The 15945-nt window shown below is 43.3% G+C and overlaps 1 protein-coding gene across 6 annotated transcripts in view; it reads left to right on the top strand.

Moving 5' to 3' along the window:
- gbf1 (golgi brefeldin A resistant guanine nucleotide exchange factor 1) overlaps positions 1 to 15945 on the top strand; it is a 218369-nt gene that overhangs the window by 149678 nt on the left and 52746 nt on the right. For 3 of the 6 annotated variants that reach the window (XM_030442547.1, XM_030442546.1, XM_030442551.1), the window contains 7 exons: positions 1154 to 1301; positions 1568 to 1788; positions 3714 to 3879; positions 13394 to 13632; positions 14632 to 14730; positions 14867 to 15061; positions 15557 to 15749. In XM_030442547.1, coding sequence (XP_030298407.1) covers positions 1154 to 1301; positions 1568 to 1788; positions 3714 to 3879; positions 13394 to 13632; positions 14632 to 14730; positions 14867 to 15061; positions 15557 to 15749 — 1261 coding nt within the window. The remainder of the gene's footprint in view (positions 1 to 1153; positions 1302 to 1567; positions 1789 to 3713; positions 3880 to 13393; positions 13633 to 14631; positions 14731 to 14866; positions 15062 to 15556; positions 15750 to 15945) is intronic. The other 3 variants (XM_030442553.1, XM_030442550.1, XM_030442552.1) reach the window with 1 other exon arrangement.

Below are 15945 nucleotides of genomic sequence, written 5' to 3'. Positions count from 1 at the left end.
GATATAGAGATATATTATATGAGATATATATCTATATAGACATATACTATGTATATATATATATATATATATATACATATATATATATATATATATATATATACATATACATATGTATATATATGTATGTATATAGTTCTGGACAGTCTTTGTCATAATACACATACTTAACTAGGACATGTCTCTTCTTTATGAGTGCTCATTTACTACATTACATATGTGTTTTTGAATTTTTTTTTAATTGAATGGTCATTTGGGTTTACCATGCATATGTCTCAGCTGCTGTATATCATGCCACCCATATGCTTTCTCATCAGTTGCAGGATAGAGCATGATTCAGCATTTTTTTTTTTTGGTTGTTTCAAAGAAAGTTGAGATAGGCTCAAAGAAACAGATTCAAAAGAGTGTCTGAAACCCTAATTGATTTCAATAAAAAACACAAACACACTTTTACAGAAATTAAATGCGCAGAATAAGAAGCACTGACAAAATTTGTGTGCATGTTTGTTTCTGTGCATTGTCTTGTGAAATGCTGGTCGATGTGTTCCTTCTATGTCATAATCAAATAGGATGTTGTCTTTTGGTCCTTCCACGGTATCCTACCAAAAAGAGATGCATGCACATTTCCTAGAGAACTAGGGTTACCTTGTCAACTGTGGAGTTGTTCATGTGCATCTACTGTTTGAGACAGTGAGATATAAGAACAGATTTACTAGTCACCAGCGATTTTGGGGGATCACTGACAAAAAGCTCCAGGACTGAGGTCAATTAGCATATGCTCTAGCGGGCTATCTATCCGATGGAGTCACAAGTGTTCAAGGAGCCAGGAAGCTACAAAAATAGCTGTACAGTATTACATGGCATTTGGTGTGCAAAAGCAGTTCTGGAGACAGGAAGTTCCTTGTCGAGTCTCATTCAAAGGTTGTGTTGTTGGCCAGCCCTACCTACCAACTGTACTGCACTTTTCAGTAGATTGAACCATTCAAGCTTGCAGTCATGGTACTTGTAGTGCTTACTGCCATGACTTTTTTTTTTTTTTCTTGGGAAAAAATTAAGCATCCTAAATGATTATGGCCTCAATAAGTAATAATGATCAAAGTAGTACAGGGTGTTTGAAGAGGCCTTACTCAGAGAACCACTCTGTTTCCTCTAGTTGAAGATGCGTGCTGGTGGGATGAGTGAGTCATCGAAATGGAAGAAGCAAAAACGCTCGCCAAGGCCGCCTCGCCACATGGTACGAAGTCCCTCTGGTCAGATGGAGCCAACCCAGTCAAGCACCCTTAACAACAACAGTGTTTCAGGTGAAAGACGCATTATTGTACTAGTACTCTCACAGTTATCAATAAGTCCTTCCTTTGGCTGTTATCTTGCTTTAATCATCCTAGTAGGGTAATATGTAGTATAATGTAGTCTTTGTCATTAACCATTATATACTATGACCCTTTTTCTGGTACAGAAATACATGAGAAATCTGCAGTGGACCATGGATATTGCTGCAAGTTTTTACATGATACATGAAGCACTAACACCGCGTTGCACCATTGTGTGACTGTCTTCATCCTTTAAGGTGGCGTCCTGTTCATTGAGCAAGGCTTATCCACCTCTATCCTACCAGCTTCAGACAGTGCTGGTTCATCTATTTCAAGCCCCACAACCACAGACAGTGGCCTAGACACCTGTTCTAAAGCCACCTCCAGGGAGGACCTCTCTGACCTGGAGCAGTGTAGCTCATCTGCCACCACCCCTAGCACTGCTACCACTCTCCCTGGGCCTGAGCCGGATGCACAGGTACTCTTTGTACATGATCACTTCTTGCACACCAAACATTGCTTTCATTATTTGTCAGTTAAAACTACTTAGCCTTTCCCTTTTTCCATGAGCTTTGTGAAATTATGTCTATTGTTTGTCTGTACTCCTTTATGTTTCTCCATAAAATATGATTCAGTTTCACACAAATCAGTGAAGTTATCTTTTTGTACAGTAATCTGTGAACCCCATCCACAAAAGAACGCTCTGTTGGTGTGCTTCTTTTTATACAGCCATGGCAGCATTATAAGAATTTTGAGTTTATTGGCTGTCAGTAGTAATACACCCCTGAACTTAGGCTGAGTCATCAACGCTTTTTAAATTGTTTTCTAGGATCTACAAACTCTAAAATACCATTCAAATTCCTAGAGGTTAACAAAGGCATTTTAGGTCATTTTTAAATAACTTTGTGAATGCTATAAAAACTTGATGTTAAATGAGAACTTCGATCGATTTAAACATGCAGCTTCATTGCTCAAGCTACCCTTGACTTGCCAGTACCGAAGACGCGAACACATTTGGTCCAACCATTACAGAGCTCCGTGAACGGAGATTTAGCTTTACAGCTAACAGCATGGGGTCAGAACTTTACACTGTGTTTTAAGCGTCTTAACATGCTCCACATCTCACACCAAAAGTTATGCAACATCAGCAGACACCTTACAACACAGCACTGTAGCGTGTATGACTCAAAATGAATAAAAAAGTAGTTAAAACAGTGTGTTTGTGCAAGGAGCTACATATCGGTTTGTTGACATCCGTGTGTTCCGGTAGCTAGACCAAACTAGTCAATCCGTCGAGCGTGCGCTCAACAGGCTAAACAGGTTATTGTAAGGCTCATTGCTCAGGACAGGCTGTAACATGGACATGTACATTATGAACAGAAACACGAAAATGCTGGAATATGTTTCCGTCTCCGCCAGTGAGGGAGTAAGCGCAAGCTCGACAAATCGACTAGTTTGGTACTCCTCATAGAGTCATACACGCTACAGTGCTGTGTTGTAAGGTGTCTGCTGATGTTGCATAACTTTTGGTGTGAGATGTGGAGTATGTTAAGACGCTTAAAACACAGTGTAAAGTTCTGACCCCATGCTGTTAGTTGTAAAGCTAAATCTCCGTTCACGGAGCTCTGTAATGGTTGGACCAAATGTGTTCGCGTCTTCGGTACTGGCAAGTCAAGGGTAGCTTGAGCAATGAAGCTGCATGTTTAAATCGACCGAAGTTCTCCTTTAAGATCTGACTAAACAGGATTTCCTTACTTCTACCCATCCTTGCCCCATCCCTAAGGTAATGAATGGTCTTGCGTCTCCATCCTTAGCAGTTAAGTTCTCCGTAAGAAATCTAGGTGTCACTATGGGCTGGGCTCTGACTCTTATATCTTATATCAATTGTGTTCAGAGTCCCATTTAAAGTTCTTATGATCACCTGTAGAGCAACCCTGTATCACCAGTAGGTCTTTAATGTCATCCAATCAGGGCCTAATGGTAGTTTCTTAATCTAGGCTTAAAACTAAAGCTGACTGCTTTTGAGGCTGTGGCTACCAAACTTTGGACCATTCGCCCATTTCACTTCAGATCTGACATTATGGACACCTTCAAAATCCGTTCAAGACCCATTTGGTTAGACTTACCTTTGTGTAATTTTTTTCATTTTCTGTTATGTGTTCTGCTATTTGTTTAATGTGTTATGATGTTATCGTCTCTGTGAAGCATTTTGTGATGTCTCTACTCTTAAAGGGTCTGATGACTTTTAGGTGAGATGTAGTGCAAAAAAAAACCTTAACATCCATTGTGACTTGCTGGGAACTTTTTCTCCCGTGAGATTCTCTGTCTTTTCTGTGTAACGGCTATATTACTGTAACTTTTATGAGGGCTCAGGATTTGTGTTCTGTTTCCCTTTCCATCTAGTCTGAAGGCAGGCAGGTTGAACCAGCTCAGTCAGCTTCTGTGGAGTCCATCCCTGAGGTCCTGGACTACAAAGAATCGGTTACAGAGTCAGAGAGCACCTCGGTCCATGACATGGACTACGTCAACCCCCGTGGAGTCCGTTTCACACAGTCCACACAAAGAGATGGTATGGGTCATCAGAATCATAAACAGATTTATTACCAAGAAGGATTTACACCAAAGAGGAATTTGTCTTGGTGAATAAGGTGCATACATTGAAGACAATAAACTATAAACAAACAGTGACTAAAATATTTACTAAACTTGTTAAAGAGCCCAACTGCAGAGGGGAAGAAACTGTTCATGTGGCGGAAGGTTTTGGTCCAGATGGACCACAGCCTCCTGCCAGAGGGGAGAGTGTCAAAAAGTCTGTGACCGGGATGAGAGGGGTTGGCCATTGTCCTGAAGGGATGGAAAGGTGCAGACAATCACCTTTTCAGCAGAGCGTAATATACACTGCAGTCCGCTCTTGTCCTTAGCAGTGGCAGCAGTGTACCAGACGGTGATGGAGGAGGTGAGGATGGACTCGATGATGGCCGTGTAGAAGTGCAACATCATCGTCTTTGCAGGTGGAACATCCTCTGATGTGCTTTGTTGGTGGAGGATCTGATGTTCAGCTCCCATTTTAGGTCCTGGGTGATGATGGTGCCCAGGGTGTGGCAGGACTCCACAGAGTCGATGGGGGAGCCACGCAGGATGATGGAGGCGGGTAGGGCTAGATTCTTCCTGAAGTCCACGACTATCTCGACTGCCTTTGGAGCGTTAAGCTCCAGGTTGTTCTGGCTGCACCTGGTCACCAGATGGTCAATCTCCCACCCATAGACGGACTCATCCCTGCCAGGGATGAGCCCAATGAGCGTGGTGTCGTCCACGAACTTCAGGAGCTTGACGGACAGGTGACTGGAGGTGCAACCATTGGTGTACAGCGAGAAGAGCGGGGGAGCAAGAACAAAGCCTTGGGGGGATCCGATGCTGATGGTCTGGGATTCAGAGACATGTTTCCCAAGCTTCACGTGCTGCTTCCTGTCAGACAGGAAGTCTGTGATCCACCTGCAGGTGGAGTCAGGCACGTGGAGCTGGGAGAGCTTGTCCTGTAGCAGAGCCAGGAGGATAATGTTGAAAGCAGGAGTCCTTGGGAGTCCAGATGCTGGAGGGTGTAGTGCAGGGCCATGTTTAATGCATCGTCTACAGACCTGTTGGCTCTGTAGGTGAACTGCAGTGGGTCCAGGAGTGGGTTGGCTAAGGATTTGAGGTGGAACAGCACAAGGCGCTCATGACCACAGAGGTCAGGGCGACGAGTCTGTAGTCATTCAGTCCAGTTGTCCATGGCTTTTTGGGGACAGGGATGATGGTGGAGACTTTGAAGCAGGCTGGCATATGACATGTCTCCAGTGAGGTGTTAAAGATGTCCGTGAACACTGGAGATAGCTGGTCAGCGCAGTGCTCCAGGGTGGTTTGAGAGACAGAGGGGCCGTCCACACGGACGAAAAAGACCTTTTTTCCTCCGTCTTCCTCTGCATCGTTTCAAGAATATTTGCATCCATACGGATCCACTGAAAATGACTGAAAACACTGTAGTTCATATTCCAGCCTCTAGGTGGCGCTTCACATTCACCAAAAACGGAGAAGAAGAGAAGGAGCATGCACATTAAGCTTGTGCTGTAAACAAACAGACAGTAGACGGAGAAACCAAACACAACAAGAAAAAGATGAAAATGGATAGTGCAAGGAAACCAGAATAGTTCATGTGGACCGATAATGAGGTCAAACTGCTGCTGTGACTCACACTCAACTACAAGGCGAGTAAGTTGCAAGAAAGGCTCAATATCTTCTGTGGCACGATCACGAGCATGTTGTCCGCCGTTGTTGTTGTTGTTATGAGACGTTGTGGGGTTCAGAGGTAAGAGGTCGAGGGCCGAGGCGATGGCATCATCGTTTTGGAAAGTATGCGGATTCGCCATCCACATGAAAACGGGAGGGAGAAAAAGGGAGTTTTCCACTCTGAGACCTGTTTTCAAAAAAGTGACTTTTCAGGCGCTGCGTTTCCAGGATTTGTGTGGACAGTCGGCCAAAAGGTTGCAATACATGTTCGTTTTCCTAAAGAGCGTTCTCGTCTGGACGGCCTTAGAGTCTGATCTGGCTGCTTTGCGGGGGGGGGGGGACCCAGATATGTTAAGTGGAGAGGCCCAGGGTCCTGCTCAGCTGGGGGTTGGGAGTTTGGTGAGATGGGAGATGGTGTTGCGGGGGATGGTGTCAGGACTGTCCCTTTGTCTCTCAAAGTGACAGTAGAACTCGTTCAGTTCATTTGCAAGTCACAGGTCGATGATGGAGTGGGGGGGTTCAGGTTTGAAGTTTGTAATCTGTCGGAGCCCCTTCCAGACAGAACCAGGGTCGTTAGCCGAGAACTGGTGTTGGAGATTCTCAGGCCATGTCCACAGATACCAGAACAATCTTTTTTTCCCCTGTCTTCCCTGGCATCGTTTTAAGAATATTTGCGTCCAAACGGATCCATAGTAGTTTTAGTTTAGTTTAGTTCATATTCCAGGCCTAAAGGTGGTGCTTGAATTTCGCCAAAAACAGAGGAGAAGAGACGGAGCATGCACATAAAGCTTTCACACTGTATACAAATAGACAGTTGAAGGAGAAACAGAACAAAACAAGAAGACGAAAATGGCTAGTGCGGTTGTCCATAATCCTTTTTTGCTCAGCGTAGTGGCAGAGGAGCATAATATTTTGCCCTAGTAACCCTAATAGGCTCAATATCTTCTGCAGCAAAAACCCTAACCTGTCCCTGTTCTAGGGCTGGGTGTTTCCTACAACCTCACGATACGCTACGTATCCCGATACGAAGGCTACGATACAATACATTATGGATACACGTACATTTTGAAAAATGACAACATCCTTTACACCGCTCCAACATGTCATGAGCGCTGTTCCATGTAGTGGTAATATATGTCATGAGCTTGTGTTCGGGGAGAGTTAGAAGTCTTTGCTTTTCTTTCAGGACATGGCTTGCGGCTGTGCTTTTCCTAAAAAAAATCTACAATGCTGCGAATGCGTCCCAGGAGACGGGCCACGGTGGGCACCTTGAGTGCACGTTGATCAGCCAGATTTAAACTGTTGGCAAAGCTTTTAACATGCACCAACTTCGCCAGCTCTGATGCAGTGGTCATGTTAGATGCATCATCTGTCACTAAAGCTGGATTCTTATCAAGCCAAGCCCCATACATCCATCACAGGCTAAAGCAAATCTGCAATATTTGATCCAGTGTGGCTGACAAACATTGCTCTTGTTTGCAGAACATGGGAGACAATCTCCCATTCTGGAGTAATGTGGAGGCATGTAAACGTCACATATGACTGTGTTGCTCTCGATGTCCATGCATCACATGTGATGGCGACTCTCTCTGCAGAGGAGATGGTTTCTTTGACTTTTTCTTTCATATCTTTGTGCAACTATGGCACCGCTGTTTCTGTGATGAACCGACGAGTGAGAATTACGTGGCTAACACTCGTTGATAGGAATGTATACTGAGGACCGGTACTTTATGGTACCGGCTCCTAATTTGGTCGGTACCAGGGTACCGTTAAAGCCCCTGTACGGAGTTTTTAACTGGATATGCAAAAGTCTGGTTTCTGCTGATGTGTCTCTGTTACCTACAACAGCAAATGAGCCCATCGGCGTGAAGATACGCTATTTCTAAGTAGTCTAATTCTATACCTCTGAAAGGCATTCGTCGGGTCGGACCACTGACGAAACGATTTACGGCAGTCAGACCGAACTGACGACATTCAGGATACGGCATAGCTGTTTTGTTGCTACGCTAGCCAGTGCTATCCGAGCTAAAACTTTTGTCATGGCTGATAATGAGACAAAGAAAAGAAAATGAATTCGAACTGAAGACCAACGAAAGGCCAAGAGGGAATCCGATCGAGCTAGGGCTAAACACGGATAAACATTGGCGATTCCTTCCAGAGATGCAGAGAGTTGCGGGGCTTGAAGGGAGGGTCGGATCCATAATTCGCCCGATTCCTCCTAGACAGGTTTGTACATTTTATTTCATTTATGAAATGTAATGCGGGACGTAGTTTACAGCAATACATGAATTTATGTTGTTACAACAATGCTGGCTAACGTTACCACTAGATTAGCTCTAGATACTACACTCGTAAAAACGACAACAAACGTCTTAGATCACGCATCCATTTCAGCTGTGTGTATCAGCCCAGCCAACCTGCAACGATGCATCGGTAATATCCTCTGTCATTATAAATGATTCAGTTTCTTACTTAGAACAAAACATCCACCACAATCACTGTGACTTTGCTGTAACGCTAGCTCTGTAGCACCGTGGGTAATATATATAGCTGGGAAATTGCAGCGCAACAGCAGCATTACTTTGTTTCACCGGCGGCATATTATTTTAAGTAGAAATACAAATAGACACATTACCTCGTCCATATGCACGCTGCAGATAGCTGCTAAAAAAAAAAAAAAAAAAAAAAAGTTTTCAAAGCAAGTCCCGTCGTCTTTCCAACGTTTCCAAAACAAATCTACACGCGCCGGCCAGACAAACGTCTTCACGACAGTGGGCGCTAGAGCTCATGGGAAATGCAGTCTTCATTCCGGCAAAACACTACCTCTTTCGTCCAGCGGGGCCGCCAAAATCAACACTAAATGAAAAGTCTGTACAGGGGCTTTAAGATTCTGGACAAACGGTACTTTTAAAAAAACAACAAAAACAAGTTTTTTTGATGATTTTTTACCAGTTTTTGACATGGATGATTTCTGAACGTCTACCCAACCGTAATGACAATAAACTTAACAACAAACTCCGTGACTTGACGTCGCAACCGGGTGCCGCTGTCACGGCGCTGCAGTCTTTAGCGTTAGCCGGGCTGCTAACTGTACTCGCTTTGTTATAGCAATCAAACACGCCGCACTCCTTTAGCTTCATACTATACTCCAAGTGTTTAGTGATGTTGCTTACCCCAAATTTCCACTGGATACTGTCTGCTGCGTTACAGCACCGATCCGGTTTTGCTCCGCCGCCTGCCGTCTGGTAACCCCCACCCACCGGTTGAGTTTTGAGTCAGCCACGGCCAGCGCAGGAATTTCACGAGGGCCACGAGGGCCATGACCTCTGCAATTTGGCCTCGTGCCCCTGAAAAAAATATCTACCCTAAGGCCACAGTGGCCTTGATGCCCCGCCTGCACTGCCTTAATTGATTTTGCAGTTTTCCCAGTCAACACGGCTTTGAACACCGGCATCTTTTGCGGAAAAGAAATGCGTCTTTTTATGACATATTGACAATATCAAATGAGACGATGCGTATATCACCAATTCGATTCGAGCCTGGCATGAACCGCTCGGGCGGGCTACAACGACAGTTAGACAGCAATCTATCACTGGCTAACCAGGAGACTTCATCAAACGAACCCCCGACGTCCGCGCGGCCGAGCGTTGGGTCTGAGGAGGAGGAAAAAGTTGCTGGGTCTGAGTTAAGACAGTAGCCCTTTTTACACAGCATCTCTGCAATAACTCCGGAGCAGTGGTTCGCTAATTCTCCGCCGATGGTGATTCACACAGAGCGAAGCATCTCCGCTGTACCGCTGTGTAATTCACACAGAAAGCCGGCGCTGTGGCTCCTAAAGAGGCGTGAGGGTACACGTCATGATGACGATGTCGGTGTTTCCCAGGTGTTCCCTGAAGTCTCGGTCGGAAGGACTGACGGTCGCGGTGATTAATTTCACCACAAACACTTGATGAGTTAAAGTTTTTTTTTGCCGGTGACAGACGCTGTTTTTCAGGCAGAAATGTGACGAAGAGTCGGGAGGACGGACGCTGCTCCACGTACAGCTGTGGTATTTTTTTCCTCATATAAGTTGCCAAAGACAGTTAAAGTTACTACGTTACTTTTGTTTGGTCCTGCAACATTGCTCTATGGGACATTTGTCTGTATTTAGTTGAGTGAAGGACCTGTGTAGTTATCAGACTGTCAGACCGACACACCCGCGCTCCGCACCTCCGGATTATCCGTTCACACTGGGACGGTTCACACGCTGAAACTCTCCCTGACTCTCCATCCCCATCTTCAAACGATAGTGACTGATTAATCACATAACCTGGCATAAATGATTGTCACTTTGTAGTATATGTTAAAAATAAATATAAAATAAAAATAAATGCATTTATGAATTAATAAATAGTTGAAAGTTGAACATTTCTCGCCTGAGCTTGTTTTATGTATTCATTTCACAGATATTTATACATTCTTAGTCCTTAAATTAAATTCATTATGGACGTGGACTTAAAATCATTGTTTTATTTTATGGCCTTGGTGCCCTGGCTTTTGGCCTTTGTGCCCTCTAATAATTGACATAGCGAAAGGCCAAGTTGCCTTGCCCCTAAAATGGGGAAATTCCAGGCCTGGCCACGGCACAGTACGGTAGACAGCTGGCGTCGCGAGGCCGAGGAGTTTCCGCAATAATCACATAATCACTCGCAACTGCAGTTATAGGTATGTGTCATAAAAACAACAACAGGAAGTGTTCCCGACCAAACGATTAGTAGAAGAGCTTGTGTTTGTCTCTTTTTTGAGATTTGTGTGCTGGTGTCAACACTGACTGTTTTATTTTGAAAAGTAACCGGATGTTATATTGATATATCGGTGACTTCTTGACTTCCTGTCTGCTCTGTGCTAAATTCAGCTGAATTGCTGTGTCGTGCTCCGCCAGATATAAAAGTCCTGGTTATGTGTTCCGGAGTATTTGTAATTACATAGCTTCTGTTCTGTTGAAGCTTTATTATTCCCTTGTGGTAATAAAAGGTTGAATCTTTTGACATCTTGTAAAGTCTTTTTTTTTTTTTTTTTACACAAATAACATGTTGTAGTATCGATAAGAGTATCGATAAGTATAAAATCCTAACGATATACATCCCTACTCATTGAGCAGCTGCCTTAATCCTTAGTTGTCCACTACGCTGTACGGGCACAAGTCCTTACAAATAAAGCATAAAAGTGCCTCTGCAATCTTCTGTGCCCGTGCAGAAGTAGATGTGTATTTAGACTTGAAAGCGTCACTCATTTTTGGTTGAGACGGCACAGAATTCCCGGGTGTAGCCTCCTTAGCACCTGTTGCTCTGGATGGTGTCTCACTATGTGGAGATGGATGCTGGTCGTATTACTGAAGTATTTCACCTTGCATTTACAAAGCCTGCATACTGAATAGCTAATGTCCAAATCCCGTCCTCCGGCTGTTCTCCAAAATCCAAAATGCGTCCATATCCTTGCCTTTAGCTTGGATGGCGGTGGGTAAACTTTCTCATCCATACTTGTTCGTCTGTTTTGGCGAAACGCGTGCACTGCGTTGTGTAGATGGCCCTCTACCGCCAATATGTGTACTGCACCTTGGAAAACGTGTCTTGAAATGTCAATCTAGGCATTTATGGAAATATCGACTCATTAAAGTGTACATCGACGCAAGTATCAACAAAAATTTTTGACGATATCCGGCTGTATCGATTTTTTTAACAAAGGCCTACCCTGTTCCCACTCCTGAACGCATCCTCCTTTTGCAACCTCAGCTGTCTGAGTTTGGCTGTGAACCAGGGTTTGTCATTGTAATAACTCACCCTGGTGTGTGATGGGATACAGCAGTCTTCACGGAATCTGATGTATGATGTCACAGCCTCTGTATACTCATCCAGACTGTTGGGGGCAGTCCTGAAAGCATCCCAGTCTGTACAGTCAAAACACGCCTGCAGGTTCCCCACAGCTTCACTAGTCCACTGGTTCGCCGTCCTCACAACAGGTTTGCAGAGCTTTAGTTTCTGCCTGTATTAGGGAATCAGGTGGACCATGACATGGTTGGAGAGGCCCAGTGCAGCGTGCGAGACAACGTGATATGCACTGCTGACTGTGGTGTAGCAGTGATCCAGAATATTGTTCTCTCTGGTTAGGCAATTAAATTACTGTTTGAATTTGGGTAGTTAATGGCTGAGGTTTCCTTTGTTAAAGTCACTAAGCACAATCCCAAAAGAGTCCCTGTTAGTCCTCTCCACGCTCAGTATCTGGTCGGCTAACACGTGCTGCGCCTCCTGCACATAAGCATGCAGTGCGATGTAAACAACGACCAGAATGAATGAAACAAACTCATAGGTGAAGTAGAAGGGTTTGCAGTTTATGATGAATGTTTCCAGATGATGTAAATAGTGCTGTAGGATCACTGTCACATCATTACACCAACCACTGTTGGTGTAAAAACAGATACCTCCACCTTTAGTTTTACCTGAGAGTTCTGTGTCGTGATCAGTTCTGAAGAGTTGGAAGCCTGCCAGCTGCAGCGCAAAGTCCAGTATCGATCCGCAGAGCCATGTATCCGTAAAACACAAAACAGGAGATGAAGAAAAGTCTCTGTTTTTCCCCACCAGCAGCTGGAGCTCATCTAGGTTGTGACACAGTGAGCGCACATTGGAGAGAAATATTCCTGGTAGCGGTGCGCTGACGGAGACGCACAAGCGCACCAGATCGTTTCCCTCTCCTCTGGTGTTTCACCGTGTGAGTGAAGGTGAGTGCACCTTTGACCATTATGTCCAGGGGTGTGATTCTTCCGAATAAATCCGGAAATCCGTCTTTTCGACCTGAAAATGAGGCTCTCGTAAATCATGCAAATCCTTTTTTTTTTTTTTCGGGGGTCGGGTGTGCGCAAAGCACGGGTCGATATTGGTAAACATAGTGACCGGCCACTGCTGTCAACGTTTTTCATATCACGGGCAAATGGCGAATTTGAGTTGCACACAGTGAAAGCACTACACCCTAAGTTATCATGAAATCGATTATTATTGTCATTACTACTATTTGTATAATTTCTACAAGTCACTGTTTAAGTTGAGTTCCTGAAATCCTCGCCATCCTATTCAAAGGCTGCAACAGGCAACTCATCGCACCAGGGTGAAGTTAGTTTCAGGTTGGATATTCGGCGGATATTCACTCGGGTCCAGCCGCGACTTTACTGAGGTTCACCCAGTGTCAGCAGGAGGAGGACGGTTAGCTCACCTCCCAGAGCCTCACACTGAATCACTGGAGACTGATCTAGGGACCGTCATTAAATTATTTAGCGTAAATATATTAATACAAAATAACTGCAGTTTTTTCAATATCTTCCATGTTATGTGACCCAGTGGCTCCAAACCAGCTGCAGATTGTATTAGTAAACTTTTTATTGTATTTTAGTGCTTCCTCTATTTTATATGAATATTAATATGCAGAAATTATGATTTTTTTCTCAATAGCATTATAAAAATAATGGTAAAAAAGTTCCCTAATGCTCCAGAGGTTAACACATTTTCACTAATTCACACCAATTCTACACTATTTCGTCTCATGTCTTAGATTATGAAAATTTGAAAATTATTTATTTTTTATTTTTTTAAATCTCACCAGTAGTCACCATTTAAAGGGTTATTTTTCAAAATTTTCTCCCGGGGGGTCATGCCCCCGGACCCCCCTAGTGTTGCTATAAACACTTTGATAAACACTCAGCTCAAGAGTCAGTGCTCCACAACATTGTACGGTAATCATGTTTTCTTTACTAACCGAAGATGTCTAATTTACTTATTTACTCATCCACACAGTTATGTGTTCTTCCTTCACCTCTGCAGGGGCATCTCTCACCCCTTATGGCCTGCCATGTCTGAGAGAGCTTTATCGATTCCTGATATCACTGACCAACCCCCATGACCGCCATAACACTGACACCATGATGCACATGGGGTTGCAGCTGCTGACTGTGGCACTTGAGTCGGGACACATTGCCAACTACCAGTCTTTACTCGGCCTGGTCAAAGATGAGCTCTGCAGACATCTCTTTCAGGTAAAGGACAGAGGATGTTGGACACTGTACAGATTGTAAAGCCTATTGAGGCAATGTGATTGTGATTTTGGGCTACATAAATAAAATTGATTTGATTTAAAGCAGAAGGTCTAAATGGATACTTGTACAGGTACCTGTGTTGTTTGTTATCAAATTGATACTAGTTGGATATTTCCAGTCACAGTTGCCAACAGTATGAGGACATGTAGCTCCTACAGGCCAGGGATAGCCACTTTGCATTGGTTGGCTTGATGCTTACACTTGTGTGACATGCTCTGGTGCAATGTGCAAATTCTCCTGTTGATTAAAAGTTGTTTTACTTTGAAATTAAGCTGTTCTATTTTTACTATGATATGATGGTTGATGTTGGCTAATACTTGGTAATGGTTACATACCAAGAGACCATAGAGAAACTGAATCTTTAGTTTCTTTCCTGCGCTCCTGATAGTACTTCAGATATCTGCTTTATTTAACTGTTACACCGTGTTCCCTTTCGGCTGTTTCAGAAACCCAACATTTTCTGACTTTGCTGCTTAATAATTAAAGCCTTTGACAAACAAACTAACTTTTACTGCAAAGAATCTAGAGGAACTGAAATGTGTCTATCACCAAATTATCTGAGCTTTGTTTCCAGCAATTCTTCAGTGATACTAAAGGGAGGAAAGCATTTACAGCCACTTCCTTAACCGTTAGTATAGACAACTGGGCCATCAGTTAAAAACACACCTTCTAGCAGGTAGCCTGGTTGTAATAGAAATGGAATCCCTGTTGCGCTGGACTGATGTGCTGAGTCAAACCGAGTTGAGCTGAACCCGCACATGCATATAGAATAGCCCCATAGGAGGACCAACCACCTCTGCCTCCTTCTGCAATCTATTAGATTGTTTGTGAGGAAATTGCTGGAGAAGCAGGAAGAGATTCAGTAATTTTCCGCTAAAATAATCTTCTGTATTAATGTTTTTCTGCACCTTTGCTGATATTTTTTTCTCTGTGTTGTAGTTGCTGAGTTTGGAACGTATGAACCTCTATGCTTCCTCCATACGAGTTTGCTTCTTGCTTTTTGAAAGCATGAGAATGCATCTAAAGTTTCAGCTAGAGGTAAACTATTTTCATTAAAATTCAACAAACCCTCTGTGCTTTGTCCATTGACTGTCATCTAAAGTGACTCATGCAATCCAAATATGGTAAAAATAATCGGGAGGCCCTAATAATGATGACCCTTTTTGCTGAACAGATGTACCTAAAGAAACTAATGGACATCATCACTTCAGAGAACATTAAGATGCCCTATGAGATGAAGGAGATGGCTCTGGAGGCACTGGTCCAGCTGTGGAGGATCCCCAGCTTTGTCACTGAGCTTTACATCAACTATGACTGTGACTTCTACTGCTCCAATCTGTTTGAAGACCTCACCAAGCTGCTGTCCAAGGTCACATCCCCTTTAAGCATGTTGATGTTACATTTTTAGTTTGATTTTCTCTGAGCTTAAACTTGCTTAAGTCCTTCCTGGATTGCCTTACTTCAAGTGAAGTGCTCAGCTGTCATTTTATCATGAATATTAAATCATTATGGTTTCTCCTGCCACCCTTTTGAAGTACAGGAAATAAGGCTACTCTTAAAATCATTTGTATTATGTTTATCTGCTGGTTTTGATAGCCAGCTTCCTTCGAAAAAAAAAGGAGGTTCTAGTCTGTTTTCTATTGACCGATGTGAAAAGGTACTTAATTGCATTTTATGTGGGATTTAACTCAGCAGACATTTTCATGAAAACATGTCAGTCAAAAGTTTTTAGTAGTAGTCGTAGATAGTAAGGGTTATTGGACCAATTATTAACCTAAACATGTCAGATTATGCCCCTTTGATGGTTTTATATCAGAAAAGTTCTATATTTAGTGAAAAAAAATGTTTTTGCTGTAAAATACAGAACGCATTCCCAGTGTCGGGGCAGCTCTACACCACCCACCTCCTGTCCTTGGAGGCTCTGCTCACAGTTATTGACAGCACTGAAGCACACTGCCAGGACAAGGTGGTCAGCAGCACTGCTCAACAAGACCAGTCAGAAACTCTGCTGGCAGAGGGAGAAGGTTCAACCAAAAATGGAACAAACACTTTAGCTGGTAAACACAACCAACTTTCACTTTATGGACATTTGAGTGTTAGAACCTTTAAAACGTACTGCTTAGACTCAGTTGTCTTTACTTGTGTCACTATCTGTTATCTTATACAGGTACAAAATATGATGTGATGATATACAAAAATTAATAAAGTGTGTTTTTTAGTTTAGGATGTTTAATGCTTAAAATGTCAAGCTTA

The sequence above is a fragment of the Sparus aurata genome, chromosome 15, assembly GCF_900880675.1.
Source record: "Sparus aurata chromosome 15, fSpaAur1.1, whole genome shotgun sequence".
Lineage (NCBI taxonomy): Eukaryota > Metazoa > Chordata > Actinopteri > Spariformes > Sparidae > Sparus > Sparus aurata.
Note: the sequence above shows the minus strand (reverse complement) of the source record. Positions and strands in the feature narration are given on the sequence as shown.